This window comes from Coregonus clupeaformis, chromosome 19, assembly GCF_020615455.1.
Source record: "Coregonus clupeaformis isolate EN_2021a chromosome 19, ASM2061545v1, whole genome shotgun sequence".
Lineage (NCBI taxonomy): Eukaryota > Metazoa > Chordata > Actinopteri > Salmoniformes > Salmonidae > Coregonus > Coregonus clupeaformis.
This window is the reverse complement of record NC_059210.1, coordinates 24,787,529-24,808,850: the sequence shown is the minus strand read 5'-3', so window position 1 is coordinate 24,808,850 and position 21,322 is coordinate 24,787,529. Positions and strand designations below refer to the sequence as shown.

At 44.5% G+C, this 21,322-nt stretch overlaps 1 protein-coding gene across 6 annotated transcripts in view; it reads left to right on the top strand.

Moving 5' to 3' along the window:
- The first annotated feature begins 1,051 nt into the window (after window positions 1-1,051).
- The window catches only part of LOC121531789 (protein NDRG4), a 29,412-nt gene continuing 9,141 nt past the window's right edge, over window positions 1,052-21,322 (top strand). For 2 of the 6 annotated variants that reach the window (XM_041837242.2, XM_041837241.2), the window contains exons 1-2: window positions 18,196-18,379; window positions 19,896-20,001. In XM_041837242.2, the coding sequence (XP_041693176.1) occupies window positions 18,359-18,379; window positions 19,896-20,001 (127 nt within the window). In that variant the 5' untranslated portion in view covers window positions 18,196-18,358. Of the gene's footprint in view, window positions 1,180-4,165; window positions 4,240-11,826; window positions 11,918-14,394; window positions 14,548-15,616; window positions 15,656-18,195; window positions 18,380-19,895; window positions 20,002-21,322 lie in introns of those variants that run through there. The other 4 variants (XM_041837237.2, XM_041837238.2, XM_041837239.2 and 1 more) reach the window with 4 other exon arrangements.

The window sequence follows — 21,322 nt, the reverse complement described above, 5'->3', positions numbered from 1 at the left end:
TACTCCAGCATACTCTCCTGTCTACATCCTAATAAGGTCTCTGACCTGCTTACTGAACTGGACCATCAGCAGTATCACTGCACTGCACAGAGACAAATTAGGGCCAATTGCTCCTGGTTTGTGAACACTGTGTACACTAATCTGTGTCTGATGAACACTGAGCATTTTGTCCAGACCAAACATGTCAGCGTTTAGAACTGTGACTCACCCTGCTACACTGAACAAAAATATAAACGCAACATGCAACTATTTGACTGAGTTGCAGTTCATATACAGTACCAGTCAAAAGTTTGGACACACCTACTCATTCCAGGGTTTTTCTTGATTTTTTACTATTTTCTACATTGTAGAATAATAGTGAAGACATTAAAACTATGAAATAACACATGGAATCATGTAGTAACCAAAAAAGTGTTAAACGAATCAAAATATATTTTATATTTGAGATTCTTCGAAGTAGCCACCCTTTGCCTTGATGACAGCTTCGCACACTCTTGGCATTATCTCAACCAGCTGATCCCCTTAAGAAACCCATTGTATTGGTTTATGCCTGTGGGTGTGAGGGCGCCTGAGAGAGGCTGTCTACAGTTAAAATGTGTTACAGGAAATAATAAATAAAGTACTGTGTTTTGGTGGAAAGTGTCATTGTGTGGGTGTTGCAGAAAATAGACTTCTGAAGCTCATGATTGTGAACTCATTGGTGCAGTGGAAGCTTCACTCTTCTGTTTTAAGAGCAATACTTATTACCCCAAAACGATCCATATCTCTCCTTTATCAAACTCTAAATCTCACTTTTATGACCATATCATTCTGTCTCTATCCTCCATTTAATTTACCTCCCATCACTTTCTGTCTTCCCTCTTTCATTTCATCCCCTCTCCCCTTCTCTCTCCTCCCTCGCCTCTGATATTTTAGTGTGGCGGCGCTCTCATGCTGCATCATTGGGGATGACACGTGCTCTCTGTTTATTGCCAATGCGAGAAGGAAGGGAGCGCGAGAGGGAGGGAGGAAGCGGGAGAGAAAGTGGGAGGGATGGAGATCTGGAGAGCAGAGACCCCATAGAGTAGACAGCCTCTCTCTGTAACACACACAGACTGACGGAAAGAGAGAGAGAAACACACGCACTGCAAAATCCAGACGCAACAATAGCAGCTGTTGAAGCTCAAACCACCACAACAGGTAAGTCCTTGTGTCTATGTTCAGTTTGGATCTGATGATGATACCTACATGAGTTAGAATGACAGAACTCATTTAGGCAAAGCTTGACTTAACTCTTTGATAGTGCATAAGAAGGGTATAGTACATTGATCATGGAAAAGGGAATTGATAGCACATACTGTATAGGGACATTAGCACCCCCAGATCCTCTACTGTCTCCTAGCTGTATAAGTGAGGCTCTGACTGTGCCCCAGTGCCAGCCTCTGCATTGGCATGAGTACGAGGTCGTCAGGTTGAATTTATTAACCCTAGATAAAGGAGTGCGTCATATAGATCAGCGCTGCCTTAGACAACCCTGGGCAACCTGCATATTAATAAGTAATGTAGAGAATATACAGCCTAACTTCCTTAACAGGTGCAGGTCTTCTGCTTTCCAGTTAAAGAGAATAGCGAACTGCTTTGCATTGTTGTGTATCAGCCGTAGAAAAAGGTTTATGTTCCCTACCCTCCAACAACCAGCAGCCACACTAATCACAAATACACTGCACTTCATATCTGAGGCCATTGCATGTGGTAGAGTTAGAGATGGATAGAGACAGGAAAGCTTCCGTTCTGGTCCAAATAGACTCTTTGTTCCAGGTTTTACAGTCTCAATGAAGAGTTCATCAGAGGACATTTACAGTGCCTTCAGAAAGTATTCACACGCCCCTTGACTTTTTCCACATTTTGTTCTGTTACAAACTGAATTTAAAATGGTTTAAATGTAGATGTTTCTGTCACTGGCGTATACACAATACCCCATAACGTCAAAGTGGAATTATGTTTTAAGATTTTTTTACAAATTAATTAAAAATGATTTGCTGAAATGTCTTGAGCCAATAAGTATTCAACCCCTTTGTTATGGCAAGCCTAAATAAGTTCAGGAGTAAAAATGTGCTTAACAAGTCACATAATAAATCGTATGGACTAAGTCCTATGCAATAATAGTGTTTAACATGATTTTGGAATGACTACCTCATCTCTGTACTCCACACATACAATTATCTGTAAGGTCCCTCAGTCGAGCAGAGAATTCCAAAAAGATTCAACCACAAAGACCAGGGAGGTTTTCCAATGCCTCGCAAAGAAGGGCACCTATTGGTAGATGGGTAAAAAAACAGACATTGAGTATCCGTTTGAGCATGGTGAAGTTATTAATTACACTTTGGTTGGTGTATCAATACGCCCAGTCCCTACAAAGATACAGGCGTCCTTCCTAACGCAGTTGCCGGAGAGGAAGGAAACCAGTAATGGATTTCACCATGAGGCCAATGATGACTTAAACAGTTACAGAGTTTAATGGCTGTGATGTGAGGATGGATCCACAGTTACTCCACAATACTAACCTAATTGACAGAGTGATAAGAAGGGAGCCTGTACAGAATAAAAATATTCCACAACATGCATCCTGTTTGCAACAAGGCACTAAGTAATACTACAGAAAATGTGGCAAAGCATTTATTTTTCCTGAATACAAAGTGTTATGTTTGGGGCAAATCCAACACAACACATTACTGAGTACCACTCTCCATATTTTCAAGCATAGTGGTGGCTGCATCATGTTATGGGTATGCTTGTAATCATTAAAGACTGGTTAGTTTTTCAGGATAAAAAATAAACGGAATGGAGCTAATCCTAGAGGAAAACCTGGTTCAGTCTGCTTTCCAGCAGACACTGGGAGATGAATCCACCTTTCAACAGGACAATAACCTAAAACAAATCTACACTGGAGTTGCTTACCAAGAAGACAGTGAATGTTCCTGTCGCCGAGTTACAGTTTTGACTTACATCTACTTGAAAATCTATGGCAAGATCTAAAATGGTTGTCTAGCATTGATCAAAAACCAATTTGACAGAGCTTGAAGAATTAAAAAATAAAATAATTGGCAAATGTTGCACAATCCAGGTGTGGAAAGCTCTTAGAGACTTACCCAGAAAGACTCACAGCTGTAATCGCTGCAAAATGTGCTTCTACAAAATATTGCCTCGGGTGTGAATGCTTATGTAAATTAGTTATTTCTGTATTCATTTTCAGTAAATTTGGAAACATTTCTAAACATGTTTTCAACTTGTCATTAAGTGGTATTGTGTGTAGATGGGTGAGAAAAAATCAATTTAATCCATTTTGAATTCAGGCTGTAACACAACTAAATGTGGAACAAGTCAAGGGGTATGAATACTTTCTGAAGGCACTGTAATTGGATATCTGTTAGGCCTACATTTATTTTGAGCTACTTGTGTATGTGGATGTTCATTTAGGTGCTGTGTGTGCGCAGCCGACTGCCTCATTGAATAGTGGTTGCACACTGAGACCTGTAGGCAAAACCTTAGAGATCTGAGGCTGAATATCAGGCCTGACATGGTGTGAGTTATCTTCACCATCTGTCAGCAACATGATGACAGGCTCCTGGGCTGTGGTGAAAGTAAATGCTGATATGTATGACTTTCACCCTGTGAGAAATATGTCCTGTTCATTTGTACAGTTTCTGTCGACAAGATAATATTACATAATATTGGTGCAGCCCCAATTCATTGTCTTATATAAGCCTGGTGCAGAACCCTAATACATACATTTGTTCTAGGATCAGAAGCTGGACAGTAGACACAATGTCCCTGTTATTTAGTCCACACTGTCTATTATCATTTATTATCACCCTATACAGTGTAAAAAGGGCTGTTATCAGGTTAGCTTTTTGTCCTTTGGCATATGCAAGCTCAACAAAGCCCACTGTATCCTATGGGACCAAGTCTGTTTCTCTGCTGCTCTTGGATATTAATAGAACTACAAAGCGCAGTATACCCTGTGGGTTTGTTCCTCTATCAGCTAGGCTGAGGCAGATATTACTGCTCTGTTCCTACCACTGTAAAGATCTACCTATGAGTCATGACGATATGGCTTAAACTTTGCTGTTCACTTTTTTCCCTACTCTTTCAATCTCCAACGGATGATTTTATTTTGTACTGATAGATGGGGCCCGGATTGTTTTGGAACTTCCCTTCAAAGGCTAGCTGCACGGTGCCGCAGAGCCTGCTGCAGACAATGTACGTAGTGCCTTCTGAAATGGAGCTCATATACTGTATATAGCTTCCTTAACTTACGTTTTTGGCATCTCATCCATCGCTCTTCCATTCACACTGTCCGTCCTTCCTAAAGTAATGGGCTGATGACTGCAGTGTGTCACACCAAGGCCTAGCTTGTGGACCAGTGGAACATAACTTAGCGTCCTGGACTACAAGCCAATGGCCAATCCCTGCAGAGCATTGGACCACAACTCATGAGTCTGTGGCCAATTGTGGCTCAGTGTTGGACTATTACTTGTGAGTCATCAAGCACTTTTTTGGCTAAGTTGAAAGAGACTCATGAGCCATGGACCAATCACAGCAGAGCACTGGACCAGGACTGATGTAATTTGGGTGATCATTTGATGACTCGTATCTCACCTTCACCCCTGTTAATGATGCTCAGAAGAGCTTTAGCCAAGCATCACAGCACACATTCTCTATGTGTGTGTTATATTACCATCCATCAGCCTTGAACACCAGCCGTGGCTGTTGTTGTGCTGTGTTCAGTCTGGACAGAACTGCATGTTCCACACATCTTGCATGCCAGTCATGTCCTTGCTTTGGGGTGTGTGGGTATAGCCTCAAACTCAGTATTAGCATATGCTTGATAGTCTTTTGAAGTAAGGTATAGCTAGTTTTCAAGTGTTTGAAACCTGTTGCATATTTTTTTTGTTCTGTTGGGTTTGTTTCCTGACCACCCACTGGGCACAGACGTCATTTCAACATCTAGTTTTGATTTACATTTGGTTGAGTTGTCAATAGGCGGCAATAAAGAGAGAGTGCTATAGGCCTAGATGTTGTGGATGTTTGGGTTAGAGTAGATAGACACTGGGTGATTCAGTGAAGCGGATCATGTAGCCCGTTGACATATTGGATATTAAGTGTGGCTTCACTGGACAAGGCTGTTGTCACTAATGGCTGAAATCTTTTTTTATTTTTTTTTTATTTTTTTTATTTTTTTATTAAACTAGGCAAGTCAGTTAAGAACAAATTCTTATTTACAATGACGGCCTACACCGGCCAAACCCGGACGACGCTGGGCCAATTGTGCTGAAGTCTAAAATGGCCGATGTGGGGCATGTCAGGCAGCATACCATGAAATAAAACTGCATCTTCTGACCAGCTTAAGTGCCCAGCAATCTGTAAGCTTTAACAAAACTGAGTCAGGTGGAAGGAGAAGGTTTGGATGTCTAAGAAAAGGGCTTTGAGGGCACTCACTGTCGGCAGATCCTTTACAGTGTTACATTTCATATTAAAATAATTTACAGATCCATCTTTTGATATACAAGAATGAACGCTGCAATCGAAAATGTAGTCTTATGAGACAGTGGTGTTCGGTCAGGAAGGTTTTAAGATCCCCCCGCCTCTCCCCTCTCTGTTGTGTACAGGTCCCATTGAGAGCCACATGCCATGTCCTTCTGGCCGACTGGCTCTGTCCCAAAGCACTGGGTACCTATAGTGACAGGAGGCAGGGCTAGGCAGGCTGGAACCACAGCCCTGTGGATTCCTCAGGGTCCACGGCCCTATCAGGCCGTCTCTGACGACAGTGCTGAGAGCAGCACAGACACAGAGATAGGGATAGACTGTGTCCCAAATGGCACCCTATTCCCTATATAGTGTGCACTATATAGGGAATGTGGTGTCATTTGGGACATCCACATGGCTGGCCTGCAAGGCAGTTCATAAGCCTGTTGTAAGTATAAGAGACTAAATTCCAGGGGCACCAGTCATAGCAGCCGCGAGTTGATATCTGGTTATCAATTTTTAATCCACATTTGATATCTTGCTCCCCCCAGTGCATGGTTTGCTTTTCATCTAAGGCCTTCAGACATGCACCACTATTAAAAATGGAATGTGTCACTTCAAATAGTGAAAAAAAGTTGAATCGCTAACATTGTTTTGATTGCTGTGTGTGTGTGCGTGTTTGTGCGTGTGTGTGTGTGTCTACATGCCAGTGAGATGATGTCACTTCAAGATTGACCTGTTGAAGTGAATCTCTGGTCAGTTTGTCAGTCTTTGTTAGCATCATTCTCTGGGCTTGTGTGGGAGGCGAGTCCTGTAGGAATATGTCCACTTAGCTCATAAACAACACTTGGAGAAGCACAGAGAAACCAAGCAGGAGCAGAGAGGATGACGGATACAGGGGATGGATTGGTAGTAACCGATTTGGGTCTGGTCTGAGTAGACTAGAAGATCCCCAATAAGGGTTTTGAGTTGTTTTGTTTGAAAGCAAATTATTGAAAGAAGAGCGATGAAGTCCGTGATAACAACAGGATCACTGTGAGAGCGGTAAAATGGCACCCTATTTTCTATATAGTGCATTACTTTTGACCAGGGCTCTGATCATAAGTTTGCAATATATAGGGAATAAGGTACCATTTGGGATGCACATAATGTTTTCATGTAGGATATCTATCAGTGAGCCCAAGGCCTCATATGACCAGTGTTCTTGTTTGCACTTAATCATCGTTAGTGTGTATAATTGATTTTGTTTATTGGGTTGTTAGGTTCCAGAAGCATGAAGGTGCTGTCTGCTGAGGAGAGCAAAAGGCCGTATTCTGTTTTGGAAGAGTTGGCCTTTAATCCTCTCTAATGCTATCGTCCCTATGGCTAATTAATACGCTGTACCAGAGTTAATTATGTTACTGACAGAGAGAAGGCTTAAAAAAACATGAATCAAGTAACAGTGTCTTTCTGGATGTTGTTTTTCAGGGGTCACTGGTGAGTCTTATTGAATTTATGGGCAGAATAAACTGTTCAAAACTCTTGTCAGTAAGAGTTAATATCCTGACTGTACCCAAACACTAATACATTGCACAATGAAACACACACACACTGTACGTACACATAACAGAGCGCCGAACCTGGCCCAGTTTCTGAGAATTGATTCTGGATTGTGCATCTGGTCAGATGCTTCCCCTACATGCACATCCCATGGATTTCCTGTCCAGCAGAATGCTTTTCCCATAGCCTTGTCGTCCCCACTCTTCTGTAGCCTCTTTCAGACACTGGCTGTGTCTAGCTCCCTCCTTCACCCTCAGGCTCACTCTCACCGGTATGAGTAACACATAATGCCCCTGCAACTGGAATTGGGGACTGTGAGAGAGAACTATTCTCTCCACAGTACAAAGTCAACCCTTCCAGCCCACAACCCTATGAACTACATGAGAGGAAGGGAGAGTCATATGTTGGATATAGAGGATTGGATGAGAATGGAGCATGGCCAGCCAGACAGAGATAGTTAGTGTGGGTAAATAGATGGGAGAGGAGCAGCTGGTGGAAATGAGAAGATGTTAAAAGGAACAGAGAAGGTAAGCCAGATCCTGTTAGAACCCAGGTGATTCAACAGCACTGCTGGAGGTTGTCATGGCTACAGAATCTGTGTAGAACTGTAAAAGAACAGAGGAGAGGAAGAGAGAGAGAGAGAGGGATGAAAAGGAGGACGGATTTATTTTACCCTCCTTGACCAACTAAAAGGAAGGTCTTCTCTTGACTCTCATGGAGAAAAGCAAACCTGAACTTGGTAAGAGAGACCTCACATCTTCTTTTTATTAGCAGAGAGCAGATGATGAAAAGACACTGGATGAAAGGAGACTTTGAAGTAGCACTTGACTACTTGACTCCATAGATAGACCATGGATGCACAATGGACACACACACACCACCAGCACCACCGAAAAGTGAAGTCGATGTTCCCGATCAGTCTCATTTTAGGGTAAATGATAATGTCCCCCTCATTTAATTTAATTAGTATGATGAATAATTCCTCAGTAAAAATACAAAACCGTATTTGTGGTTTAGGGAATATTGAATAAAGCAGCTAGCGAACAAAAGTATTGAGTCATCTAAACCTGAATCAGTGGGTTTGAAAAGGCTTCAACAGGGACGAATATAGACTGTGTAATGGTAATTGATTTCACAGCAAGCCATCTTAGAGAGAGAGAGTGTGAGAGTGAGTGAGAGTGTGTGCGCAGGCAGAGTAATGAGGCTGGTTGGCCTGGTTAGTTCCTAATTAAAGTTGGTCATGGGCCCATTATAATACTCATGCAAAGGTCACTTTCAGACAGAGAACAGCAACAGTGTTGTCGCAAATAGGAGGGGAGGGTTTTGTTTTCGAGTGTCTGCAAATTACTTAGAAGGACTTTTGTTTTGGAGTGTCTGCATCTGGGTTTTGTCTAAGGGTCTGGAAACTTATGCTGACAGAGACAGCGTGTGTTGACTAGCTGTTGCTTTTACTGCATCCCAGCCATTAAACAACCTGTCACTGTGTGAAGTTGGAAATCATTATGAGGCCACTTTACCACCGAGCATGACTCAATTTGGTAGGAAGACTCAAACAGCAAACAATGTTTTGATGCTAACTAAGTCTGTCAGTAAAGTACTTGATCCAGCAGGGAATGGTTGTAAATCTCATAGGTTTCCATATTTCCCCATACATGCTTATTGGGCTGACAGCCTCCCATTGCAGCTTCTTTACCATTACGTTTTGCTCATCTTTACATTTATTTTATTCGATAGGCTTTCTTTTATTTTGTTGCATTTGTTTTTCTTGACAGTGAACGTGTTAATGTGCCTATGTGTGCATGCCTATAGAAAGTCTACACCCCATTGAACTTTTTTCACATTTTGTTGCATTTCAAAGTGGGATTGAAATAGATTTAACACAAAATACTCCATAATGTGAAAGTTAAAATATATTTTTTTCTTCTTTTTACAAATGAATACAAATTAAATAACTAAAATATAGTCTTTGCATAAGTATTCACCCCCTTTGTTAAGGCAAGCCTAACTTAGTTCTGAAGTAAAATGTGGCTATCCCTTCCTCTGTCCCCAATGCATATAAGGTCCCTCAGTCAAGTATTGAATTTCAAGCACAGATTCAACTACAAAGACCCGGGAGTTTTTCGAAAGCCTCATTAAGAATGCCAGTGATTGGTAGATGGGTAACAATAACAAATCAGACATTGAATATATCTTTAAGCATGGTCAAGTTTAATAATTATGCTGTGGATGGTATATTAAAACACCCACACAATTAAAGATACAGTCGTCCTTCTGAACTGAGCTGCAGGACTGGAAGGAAACTGCTTAGGGATGTCACCATTGGTGATTTTAAAACAGCTTCCATCAATGGCTGTGATGGAAAAAAAACTTAGGATGGATCAACAACATTGTAGTGACTCCACAATAATGACCTAAATGACAGTGAAAAGAAGAATACAAATATACAGAATATTCCAAAACATGCAACAAGGAACTAAAGTAATACTGCAAAAAAACACTGTAAAGGAATACACTTTTAAGCCTAAATGTTTGGGGGAAATCCAACACAACACATCACTGAGTAATTGCCTCCTTATTTTCAAGCATGGTGGTGGCTGCATCATGGTATGGGTATGCTTGACATCAGCAACGACTAGGGAGTTTTTCAGGATGAAAAGAAACGAGATGGAGCTAAGCACAGGCAAAATCCTAGAGGAAAACATGCTTCAGTCTGCTTTACACCAGACACTGGGAGAGGAATTCACCTTTCAGCAGGACAATGACCTACAACACAAAGCCAAATCTACACCGGAGTTGCTTACCAAGAAGTCAGTGAATGTTCCTGAGTGGCCTAGTTACAATTTTGACTTAAATCTCCTTGAAAATCTATGGCAAGACTTGAAAATTGCTGTCTAGCCATGAGCCCCAACACCTTAACAGGTAATAGGTTAATAATTTTGATTAGAATAATGGTCGAATGTTGCACATACAGGTGTGCAAAGCTCTTATGAGACTTACCCAAGAAGACTCACATCTGTAATTTCTGCCAAAGGTGTTTCTAACATGTATTGACTAGGGGTGAAAAGGGAAAACCTAGTCAGTTGCACAACTGAATGCATTCAATCGAAATGTATCTTCTGCATTAGACAGGTGCGGGAGGCTGCCTTAATCGACGTCATCGGCGCCCGGGGAGCAGTTGTTGTGGTTTAACTGCCTTGCTCAAGGGCAGAACGGCAGATTTTCCCAACTTGCCGGCTTGGGGAGTCAAACCAGCGACCAACACTCCTAACCACTAGGCTACCTGCCGCCCTATACTTATCTAATACTTATACTTATAATGCTTATCTAATCAGGGTATTTTAGTGTTTTTGTTTTTCATTCATCTAAAAAAAAGTATTCATCCACTTTTGACATTACAGAATATTTTGTGAGACCGTTGACCAAGAAATTACAATGAAATCTATTTTAATCCCACTCTGTAACACAATATAATGTGAAGAAATCCAAGGGGGGTGTAGACTTTCTATAGGCACTGTAAATAGGCAATGCCGGCATGTGTGTGTGCATGCACGTACGCGTGTGCCCGTGTGAGCGTTTGATATCCTCAGTGATCCAATGTGTTAGTCGAGTGGCACCAGCCTGGGTCAGCTCTGCTCTCTGTGGGCTTAGCAGTGCCCTTGTATAGACATATCAATCTAAATTGATATAGCCCCTCTGTGTCCACTGACCTGGCCACACTGCAGGAGTTTCATGATATCCTAATTGGGAAGCTCACTGTCTGTCTGTCTGGGCCCTCAAACCTGCTTTATTCAGTCTATAATCCAATCCATGAGCTGAAGACCACTGGAGACCCAAAGAGAACAGGCTACTACTGTTTAACAACTTTACACACATTTTACACAGCCATTGAAATCTTTGGGCGTCTGCCTAAGCATTTTTTCGGGTCGCCTAACCCCAAGCATGTAGAAAAATAATGGACCTATATATTTTTTTCTAATATATTCTTTGGGAACTAACAACCTCCTAAATAAAATCTAGACAGTCAGAGAGAATTGAAAAATTCCAAAACCAATACATTTAGCAGTACACATTTTGGTATCATGTTTGAGCAAAAGAACACAGCATTAGCCATGGCAAAATGCATAGAATTGCAGGAAATTAGCTTTAAAACAGCAACATTTTCTCTCAGCTCCATGGCAGAATATGTAGAATCGCAGGAAATTTGCTTTAAAACTGCAACATTTTCTCTCAGCTGCATGGCGAAATTTGTAGAATTGCAGGAAATGTGCTTTAAAACTGCAAAAATGTATCTCAGCTCCATGGACAGATTTGTAGAATTGCAGGAAATTGACTAAAAAGTGCAAACATTTCTCTACACCGCCAAGATTGTGGCCTCTAAAATGTTCTCTGAAATTCAGACACGCCGACCATGCCCCCTGCGATGCCCACCAACTAAGCCACTTTTTGATCCAGAAAAAACCCTGGACATGTATTCTCTATTCAGATACTGTGCATCCCTGGACCTCTTTACATGCCCAACATAAAGGGACTATGGGGGCTGGTGTAGCAATTATATAGGGGAAAGTAGAAAATGGACTTGCCCAGCAACAGCAACCAAACCTCCTGAAGACCTTGCCACCCAGCCAAATGCTTGATATACTGTAGATATTTACTGGGGGAAGAAAAACATAATGCGGTTTTGCTGCTGCAGTGGTTTGAGTTGGTGGATGGATTTCAGAGGTTTTACTAAAGTAACAAAGTGGGCTATGTAACCTCAGGTGTGCGTTGCTATGGTGATTGCAGGTTGCTCTCCAGGATGGCTGGGATGAAGGAGCAGCAATTTACTGAGCAGAAACCCCTACTGCCGGAGCAGAGAGGACAAGAAACTGAGATGGTGAGCATTTACTTTACATAACTGTGTGTGTGTGTGTGTGTGTGTGTGTGTGTGCGCATTATAATATTTTATTTGTTTTTGTGCAGAATGTGTGATATAATAGTGTATTTGTGTGTGTCTTGGTTTGGAAACAGAATGTGTTTACATGTGTAGGAGGGATGAATCATACACTGCATTTCAATTTAGGAGTGTGAAAGAAGGGGTGGGGGGACAAGACCATATAATTGAGAGGCTGCTAGGTCTAACCAAATCCACTGATTGCAGCAGTATTCTTCTCTTAGCAGAAGCTGTAAGTAACTCTTGATTGCTGTGACTGTCTGAGGAGGATAAGAGAGGTGGCATCAGTATAGAAAAGAAGAGCTAAATCACATTGATTGAAATGCAAACTGTCTAAGAGGATACAGTGCATTCGGAAAGTATTCAGACCCCTTTACTTTTTCCACATTTTGTTACGTTACAGCCTTATTCTAAAATTGATTAAATCGTTTTTTCCCCTCATCAATCTAAACACAATACCCCATAATGACAAAGCAAAAACAGAAATATTACAAAAGTATTCAGACCCTTTACTCAGTACTTTGTTAAAGCACCTTTGGCAGCGATTACAGCCTTGAGTCTTCTTGGGTATGACGCTAAAAGCTTGGCACACCTGTATTTAGGGAGTTTCTCCCATTCTTCTCTGCAGATCCTCTCAAGTTCTGGCAGGTTGGATGGGGAGCGTTGCTCCACAGCTATTTTCAGGTCTCTCCAGAGATGTTCGATGGGGTTCAAGTCCGGGCTCTGGCTGGGCCACTCAAGGACATTCAGAGACTTGTCCCGAAGCCACTCCTGCGTTGCCTTGGCTGTGTGCTTAGGGTCGTAGTCCTGTTGGAAGGTGAACCTTCCAACAGTCTGAGGTCCTGGTGCTCTGGAGTAGGTTTTCATCAAGGATCTCTCTGTACCTTGCTCCGTTCATCTTTCACTCGATCCTGACTAGTCTCCCAGTCCCTGCCGCTGAAAAACATCCCCACAGCATGATGCTGCCACCACCATGCTTCACCATAGGGATGGTGCCAGGTTTGCTTCAGATGTGACGCTTGGCATTCAGGCCAAAGAGTTCAATCTTGGTTTCATCAGACCAGAGAATCTTGTTTCTCATGGTCTGAGTCTTTAGTTGCCTTTTGGCAAACTCCAAGCCGTCTGTCATGTGCCTTTTACTGAGGAGTGGCTTCTGTCTGGCCACTCTACCATAAAGGCCTGATTGGTGGAGTGTTGCAGAGATTGCTGTCCTTCTGGCAGGTTCTCCCATCTCCACAGAGGAACTCTGGAGCTCTGTCAGAGTGACCATCGGGTTCTTGGTCACCTCCCTGACCAAGGCCCTTCCCCCCCGATTGCTCAGTTTGGCCGGGCGGCCAGCTCTAGGAAGAGTCTTGGTGGTTACAAACTTCTTCCATTTAAGAATGTTGGAGGCCACTGTGTTCTTGGGGACCTTCAATACTGCAGACATTTTTTGGTACCCTTCCCCAGTGCCTCCACACAATCCTGTCTCAGAGCTCTACAGACAATTCCTTCGACCTCATGGCTTGGTTTTTGCTCTGACATGCACTGTCAACTGTGGGACGTTATATAGGGAGGTGTGTACCTTTCCAAATCATGTCAAATCAATTGAATTTAAGTTGTAGAAACATCTCAAGGATGATCAATGGAAACAGGATGCACCTGAGCTAATTGTTTTGTCTCATAGCAAAGGGTCTGAATACTTATGTAAATAAGACATTTCTGTTTTCTATTTGTAATAAGTTTGCTAAAATTTATAAAAACCTGTTTTCGCTTTGTTATTATGGGGTATTGTGTGTAGATTGATGAGGGTAAAAAATTATTTAATCAATTTTAGAATAAGGCTGTAACATAAAACAAAATGTGGAAAAAGTAAAGGGGTCTGAATACCTTCCGAATGCACTGTATGTCACTGTAAATTATACACTTCACTTGACAATGATTGACAAAGTGGAGAAACTGATTACTAAGACAATGCCAAGGCAGTGGAGGATAAAACTTGGAGGCCAAATAATCAATTCAAAGTTATTGCTGATTATTACTTGCTAGCTAGTAATTAGTCCCAAGAGACATACTTTACATATTAAAGTAAAACACTATCGGGAGTGGATGTGTGACCCAGATTACATTGTATCCTTTAGAAGTCTATGTTGTTGAGGATTTAACAGGATGACATCATGACAGCAGCTTATCCAAACAGCTGTTACCTTAGCCTATCCGCTCTTATCCTCCTCTATATTTGACATTTTAGTCATTTTAGCAGACGCTCTTATGCAGAGCGACTTACAGTTAGTGAGTGCATACATTTTTCATACTCTCTACGTGGGTCATGGCCTCCCAGGTCTGTTAGTCTTCCTCCCCTCCAGGCCTCTCCCTGCCTGGACCCCTGAGGTGGACTGACCAGCCACTGTAACACACCTGTGTTTGTGTTTATGATGCAGAGAGACCAAGGGCGGTGTGTGAACGCACTCCCCTGCGCAAGCCGCGCGCCACTCACCGCCCCCTCTTCCTCAAGCCGCCCCCCACAACGGTGGCATGTGATCGCGCGGCACTGGCTCCGCCAGACCCGTAATCGGACCAGTGGGTGCATCCCGGTAATTACAAACCCAGAACTCACCTGCAGGGGGACCATTCCCCTCGCCCTGCAGGGGGACTATTCCCCTCGCCCTGCAGGGGCACCAACTCTCCGTTACCTTCGGCTGTGTTATCGGATGCTCCTTTAAGTAGCTTATCCTCACCTGCAACACATCCTGAGTCAGAGAAATATGGGGGGCCACAAACAACAGGGAATATATATATATTTTTTAACATTCCTTGACACACAGGCTGTAGTAGTAGCATCAGCAAGGTTTCATACTTACAGAAATTCACACACAGACAGGCTGAGGATAATCTGATAAGAGAGATTTTTAACTTTCCTGGAGAACAACATGCAGCCAGCCAACACCTCCAGCACAATGCCACAGCTCCCTCCCCCACCATGCTGTGCTACTGCAGTCACATGTGGGCTCCAAAGGACAAGAGTGACACCTGCTGGTCCGACCGCCCTACTGTAACGACTAACCTACTGTGTCTCTCCACTGAAAACAACTGCATGAAATAACCATTCTCTCTAGGTGTGTCTGATCACTGTAACACTGTCTTGAATGGCATCACCCTCTATCAATGGACTGCTGATAATAATGCAACCATTTGACATCTTTCCTCTTTCACCTCATCCGTGTGTTTATCTATAATCCTATCCTTTTGTCTTTCCTGAAACCACTGTATATGAATACACTATTCAGGATTGCACCTTTAGCATCACAAAGAGTTTGGGGCCACTTTTTCTTAACCCACTCTAATAATGCTTGGTCTGATTCAACTATAACCTCTATAGAGCATGTCCTTCATGTTGCACTGAAGTTTAGGAGAATGCTTGGGTTCTGGTTTGGCTCTTTTAGGACAGGGAAAACGTATTCTTTCTCTCCTGAGCCTTCTCTTCCCTGTCCACTAACTGCTGTCTGCTTGTTTGGACCCACAGCCTCTATCTGTGTTGCTCTCTATGGATCCATCCCTTCAGCTCTAACGGCCTGCTCAGCCCTGTGGCATCTCAGAAGTCTAAGCAGAGGGACGGTCACAATGAGCGTCAGTTGACATTGTGTTTTTGTTATCTGTCTGCAGGAGAACTGTGAGATCCTGATGCCAATTGGAGACTGGAAGGTACTTAAAGTATATTCTCTTCTATTCTCAATATACTGTCTCCCCGTTATCCCCGATAATCGTTAGGACTGTCCACTCACCCGCATAACCATGGTGTCGCACTGGGAGGAGAAGGAGGCGTGATTGTTTGGCCAAATGGTTGATGGGATCATTCACTATCACACAGCACCTCTCTCACAGTGTGGTACAGATTTGTGTCTGAATGAAAAAGTGTAAAGGCCGTGTGTGTTTGTCTGTGAGAGAGACTGGAACACTCTTGTTCAATGATTATCACTCACATAATAGCGTATCAATCTCAATACTCAAACTATCACATAAACCATAATAACCTATTATCCGTTATGGATTAGTAATACCACAGTCGTTTTGAAGTCCTCAGCTTTCTGTACCCGTGATGTTGAGTCTATTTTAACATGAATCCACGTGGCGATGAGATCAGAGTTATATGAATAATCCAGACACCTCGTTTCTCACCTCTGTCTGACGCCTCCAGTGTCACCCCCCCTCCTCTCTCACCCTCTCCAGTCTCACCTCTTCTCTCACCTCCTCTCCTCCCTCCTCTCTCTCTCTCTCTCTCATTCCCCTCTCCCACCTCCACCTCATGATCATGACAGTCCTTTATAATGGGAAGGCTAACAAACACAGGGTCTGATTAAGTTGAGTTAAACGGGAGAGGACTGTGTACCCTTACGATTGGTGCTATGAAATTAACAACTGTGATTTGCTTTGCACAAATCAAATGAACAGGCCTCTTCAAGTTTGAGTGTTGAGAGTGTGTATGTGTGCGCTTGTGTGTGTCCATGCATGTGTGTGTGTGTCCATGCGTGTGTGTGATGACAGTGCATATGAGTAGGGGTGCGAGAGCGAGCTTGTGTATTTAATGTAGACGGGAAATGTTGAGTCAGCCGGGGAGTGAGTTAATCTCCCTCTTCCACAGAAAAGGGTGACCGAGCTAGAGAGAGAGAAAAGCAAGAGAAAGAGATGGGAAGAGTACACAGTTGAGTCAGCTTGGTAAGCTCTCTGTACACAGGAAAGCGGGATACTGCAGAGAGAAAGAAAAAAGAGATTGACAATAGCTGTCCCATTACACAAAGGCATAGAGGGCGCCTGCTAACTGCTGCTGCACACCTAGGGAGGGAGGGAGGGAGGGAGGGAGGAGGGAGAGGGAGGGGGGGAGCGAGAGAGAGGGAGGAAGGGAGGAGGGGGGAGCGAGAGAGAGGGAGGAAGGAGGGGGGAGGGAGGGGGAGCGAGAGAGGGAGGAAGGGAGGGGGGAGGGAGGGGGGAGCGAGAGAGAGAGAGGGAGGAAGGGAGGGGGAGGGGGAGCGAGGGAGGGGGAGTGTGGGAGGGAGGGGGAGAGAGAGAGAGAGAGGGAGAGGAGGGAGGGGGAGCGAGAGAGAGAGGGAGAGAGGGAGGGGAGAGGGAGGGGGAGCGAGAGAGGGAGGGAGAGGGGGAGAGAGGGGGAGAGGGAGGGGGAGCGAGAGAGGGAGAGAGAGAGAGAGGGAGGGAGGGAGGGAGAGAGAGAGAGAGAGGGGGGGGCAGAGAGAGAGGGAGGGGGAGCGAGAGAGAGGGGGAGGGGGGAGCGAGAGAGAGGGGGAGGGGGAGCGAGAGAGAAGGGGGGAGCGAGAGCGAGAGAGGGAGGGAGGGGAGCGAGAGAGGGAGGGAGGGGGAGCGAGAGAGAGAGAGCACGGGAGGGAGGGGGAGCGCGGGAGGGAGGGGGAGCGCGGGAGGGAGGGGGAGCGAGAGAGGGAGAGAGAGAGGGAGGGAGGGTGAGCGAGAGAGAGAGCATGTTCATCAGAAAAGCAGAAAAGTATTTGCATGTTTTGTTGATTTTAAGAATGCTTTTGATTCCATATGGCATGATGGATTATATTACAAAACTTTCCAAAGCGACATTGGGGGTAAAGTATACAGATCATCAAATCGATTTACTCGAACAACACATGTAGTATTAAACTGAACAATAAAATAAAATAGTTTTTTGCACAAGGGTTAGGGGTGCGAGATTTGGGGTCAATCCTGTAATTACGATTATAAGCATTGGGAGAAAAACACAATAGAAAATCTACATACAGAATTCAGCAGAACTCAACTAATGCATGCAGAGCAGAACTCTGAATATTCCCTTTAATTGTAAATATAAAGAAAAGGACAATAACATTTTGGCACCATTTGAAATTTAGCCCCAAAACATCCTTACAATTCAAAGCACTGGAAACCCAAGAGCTGAACCCTGAAAAGAGCACCAATTGGCTGTAGAAAAAGGGAGACGCAAAAAGACATGGCTACTCAAAGAGGAGGGTCTGTGTGGTCACTGCACGACAGGGGAGGTAGAGACAGAGATGCACTTTTTTCTCTACTGTGAGAGAGAGATCCCCTGATATAGAGCAGTGGTGGTGCTGATGAGAGAGCAAAACAAGAGCACAGCAGAGAGGATGCTGTGACTGACTGGGCAGCCAACCAATCAGATGCAGAGAGCCAGCCAATTGGCTTGAGCTTGGCACACCCTCACGGTGGGGTTTATAAAGTGTCGGGGGAAGGGAGAGGGCTGCAGCGCTTAGCCCCAGAGCAGGACGAGGCTAGAGACAGAGACCACCAGCAGCAGCAGTCCCACTACCGGAGAGGACTGGCTCTGTCTGTCTCGTCTCCACCTGCCACTCTTCCTCCTCTTCCTCCTCCTCCACCGAGCACGCTTACTCAGGCACCATGCCTGAATGCTGGGACGGGGTGAGTGGCAGTGTAAAGTGTGTCTGCAGGCTACTGAGTGACTGTTTCATAGCGCGAGGATATTTGGATCAAGTAGAAGTAAATCCACTACTATGTCTTAACTCCTTTGTTCATGGATATGTATGACATGCACATTTTGCATACGTTTATTTCTCATGCACGTACACAACCATGTCTTACCTTATTCATGCATGTTCTTATACCATGTTTATACCTTAGCAAAATGACTAGCTATCTTGATGCACCTTGCTGTTATAATAGTCTGGAATAATAGTGCATTAGATAAGATCATGAGTGAAATCTGTATGTTGAAATATTAGTACTCGAGTTGTGCTCAGATTTGGTTTTATCATATAATTGAACATATGAGTTAATGTTGCATACTGATATGGTTGTTGTACTGTTATTGTGTTCCTCTAATGATCAGTCATGTAATGTCTGAGTCTGCGTGGAGACACACTGACACACTAATGCTGTGACACACAATGCATTCCACAACACATGAGATTCCCGTAAGTCTGGGGGAGATGCTAATTATTCCGCACTAGGATGTGTCTGTGTGACCTTGGGAGTGAAGGAGGAAGTTTGCAGTTTGTGATACAGATGCTGTTTTTACCTGCAGTCTATTGTGCAGTCATCCAGAAAATACCAAAATAGTTTACCCATTCCATCAACCCCTATCTAACTACACCTTTAGACAACCCAAATTACCTTTAACTTTACATTGTATCTGTCAATCGTTCACACGAGCATTTCATGTCACACAAAGACAAAAAAGACAACAGATTTTACAGGTGAGTGTACTGCAGTAGCTGCCAATGTCTTGGTTCACTGAGGGCATGCGGCATACTGTCAGACATACATGTATCGGGTGCCAGACCGATGCGTGGTTAGGGAGCACTTAGCGTCACAGACTATGGCTACAGTACATCCTAAATGGCACCCTATTCCCTAGTTAGTGCACTACTTCTGACCAGGGCTCATAGGGTGCCATTTGGGATACAGCCTATCAGTGACATTTCTCTGTCTGGTTGTGACAGGACATAATCCTGGAGCGCTGAACCAACTGCGGAGGATGAATAATATCATTTTATCATTAATATGCTACTGCATAGAATGTTTGCAGGTTTTTGCCTTTTCCTTTAAATTAAGACCTAGACAACAAGGTGCAGGGAGTTCTTTATAGTGACCTTAATTCATCAATCAAGGACAAGGGAGGAGCGAAAGCCTGCAGCCACTCGGTCCTCCGTGGAATGAGTTTGACACCTGTGCTTTACAGTATATGCATAGTGTTGTCAGGCCTCTCAGAATTCTCAATTTAATCCATAAAGGTTTTATGTTGATCAGAGGCAGACGGTTGAGGTTGGGGTCTATTAAATCTCAGTGATAGTGGGTCAACTGTTTGTGCTCATCAGTGAACTCCAAGATGGCATTGTCTGTATGTGCAGCGGTACAGAATGTGTCCCTGTGGAAGTAAATGTACCCACATTTAAATATGAGTATTTGTCTGTTTCAGGAACATGACATTGAGACTCCCTATGGGATGCTTCATGTGGTTATTCGTGGGGCACCCAAAGGAAACAAGCCTGCTATCCTCACCTACCATGATGTGGGGCTTAACCGTGAGTACACACATTGTCCTTCTACGTGTGTGTGTGTGTGTGTGTGTGTGTGTGTGTGTGTGTGTGTGTGTGTGTGCACCATGTTTGTGTTCATGTCTTTGTTGCACCACCATCAGTGCCTATCTGAGGTGATAATTGGACTCCATTCTGATAGCGATATCAGAGTACCAGTAATATTCCCTGACAGCCGTCCAGCCAGCCCACTGCAGAGTGCAGACAGACAGTGTGACTCTCTCACCTTTACCCAGCATGTCCGTTACTACCTCCCCACTGAGCCTGCTCGTTAGTGCCTCTAATTGGTGGATGGGGACTGCTTTTCAATGTTGCTGCAGTATGCAGGGAGTCTTGTTACACTTGTAGCAGGAAATGACTCATTGAAACAAAACACAATATTGAATCATCTACATTACCAGGAGCTGTTTGAAATGGGTTGAAACAAAAGATCCAGTGTGCCCATTGAAATTCCAGATACAACCTGCATTCCACAAGATGGCACTGTCTGTCAGTGGTCAATAATTAAAGGACTGGGTAATTAAATAATGATGGATGGCGAGAGAAAAAAAAGGCAGAGGGAGAAATGTAGGTCAGAAAAACATCCCTATCATACAAGCCGGGTGGTGTTGGTGGAGGGATCAGCACTGCGGCGCTTTAGATCAACTGATCCACTGCATGCCTGCCTCCCTCTGCCTGAATGCCTCCCTCTGCCTGCATGCCTCCCTCTGCCTGCCTGCCTCCCTCTGCCTGCCTGCCTCCCTCTGCCTGCCTGCCTCCCTCTGCCTGCCTCCCTCTGCCTGCATGCCTCCCTCTGCCTGCATGCCTCCCTCTGCCTGCATGCCTCCCTCTGCCTGCATGCCTCCCTCTGCCTGCCTGCCTCCCTCTGCCTGCCTGCCTCCCTCTGCCTGCCTGCCTCCCCTCTGCCTGCCTGCCTCCCTCTGCCTGCATGCCTCCCTCTGCCTGCATGCCTCCCTCTGCCTGCATGCCTCCCTCTGCCTGCATGCCTCCCTCTGCCTGCATGCCTCCCTCTGCCTGCATGCCTCCCTCTGCCTGCATGCCTCCCTCTGCCTGCCTGCCTCCCTCTGCCTGCCTGCCTCCCTCTGCCTGCCTGCCTCCCTCTGCCTGCCTGCCTCCCTCTGCCTGCATGCCTCCCTCTGCCTGCATGCCTCCCTCTGCCTGCATGCCTCCCTCTGCCTGCATGCCTCCCTCTGCCTGCATGCCTCCCTCTGCCTGCATGCCTCCCTCTGCCTGCATGCCTCCCTCTGCCTGCATGCCTCCCTCTGCCTGCCTGCCTCCCTCTGCCTGCATGACTCCCTCTGCCTGCATG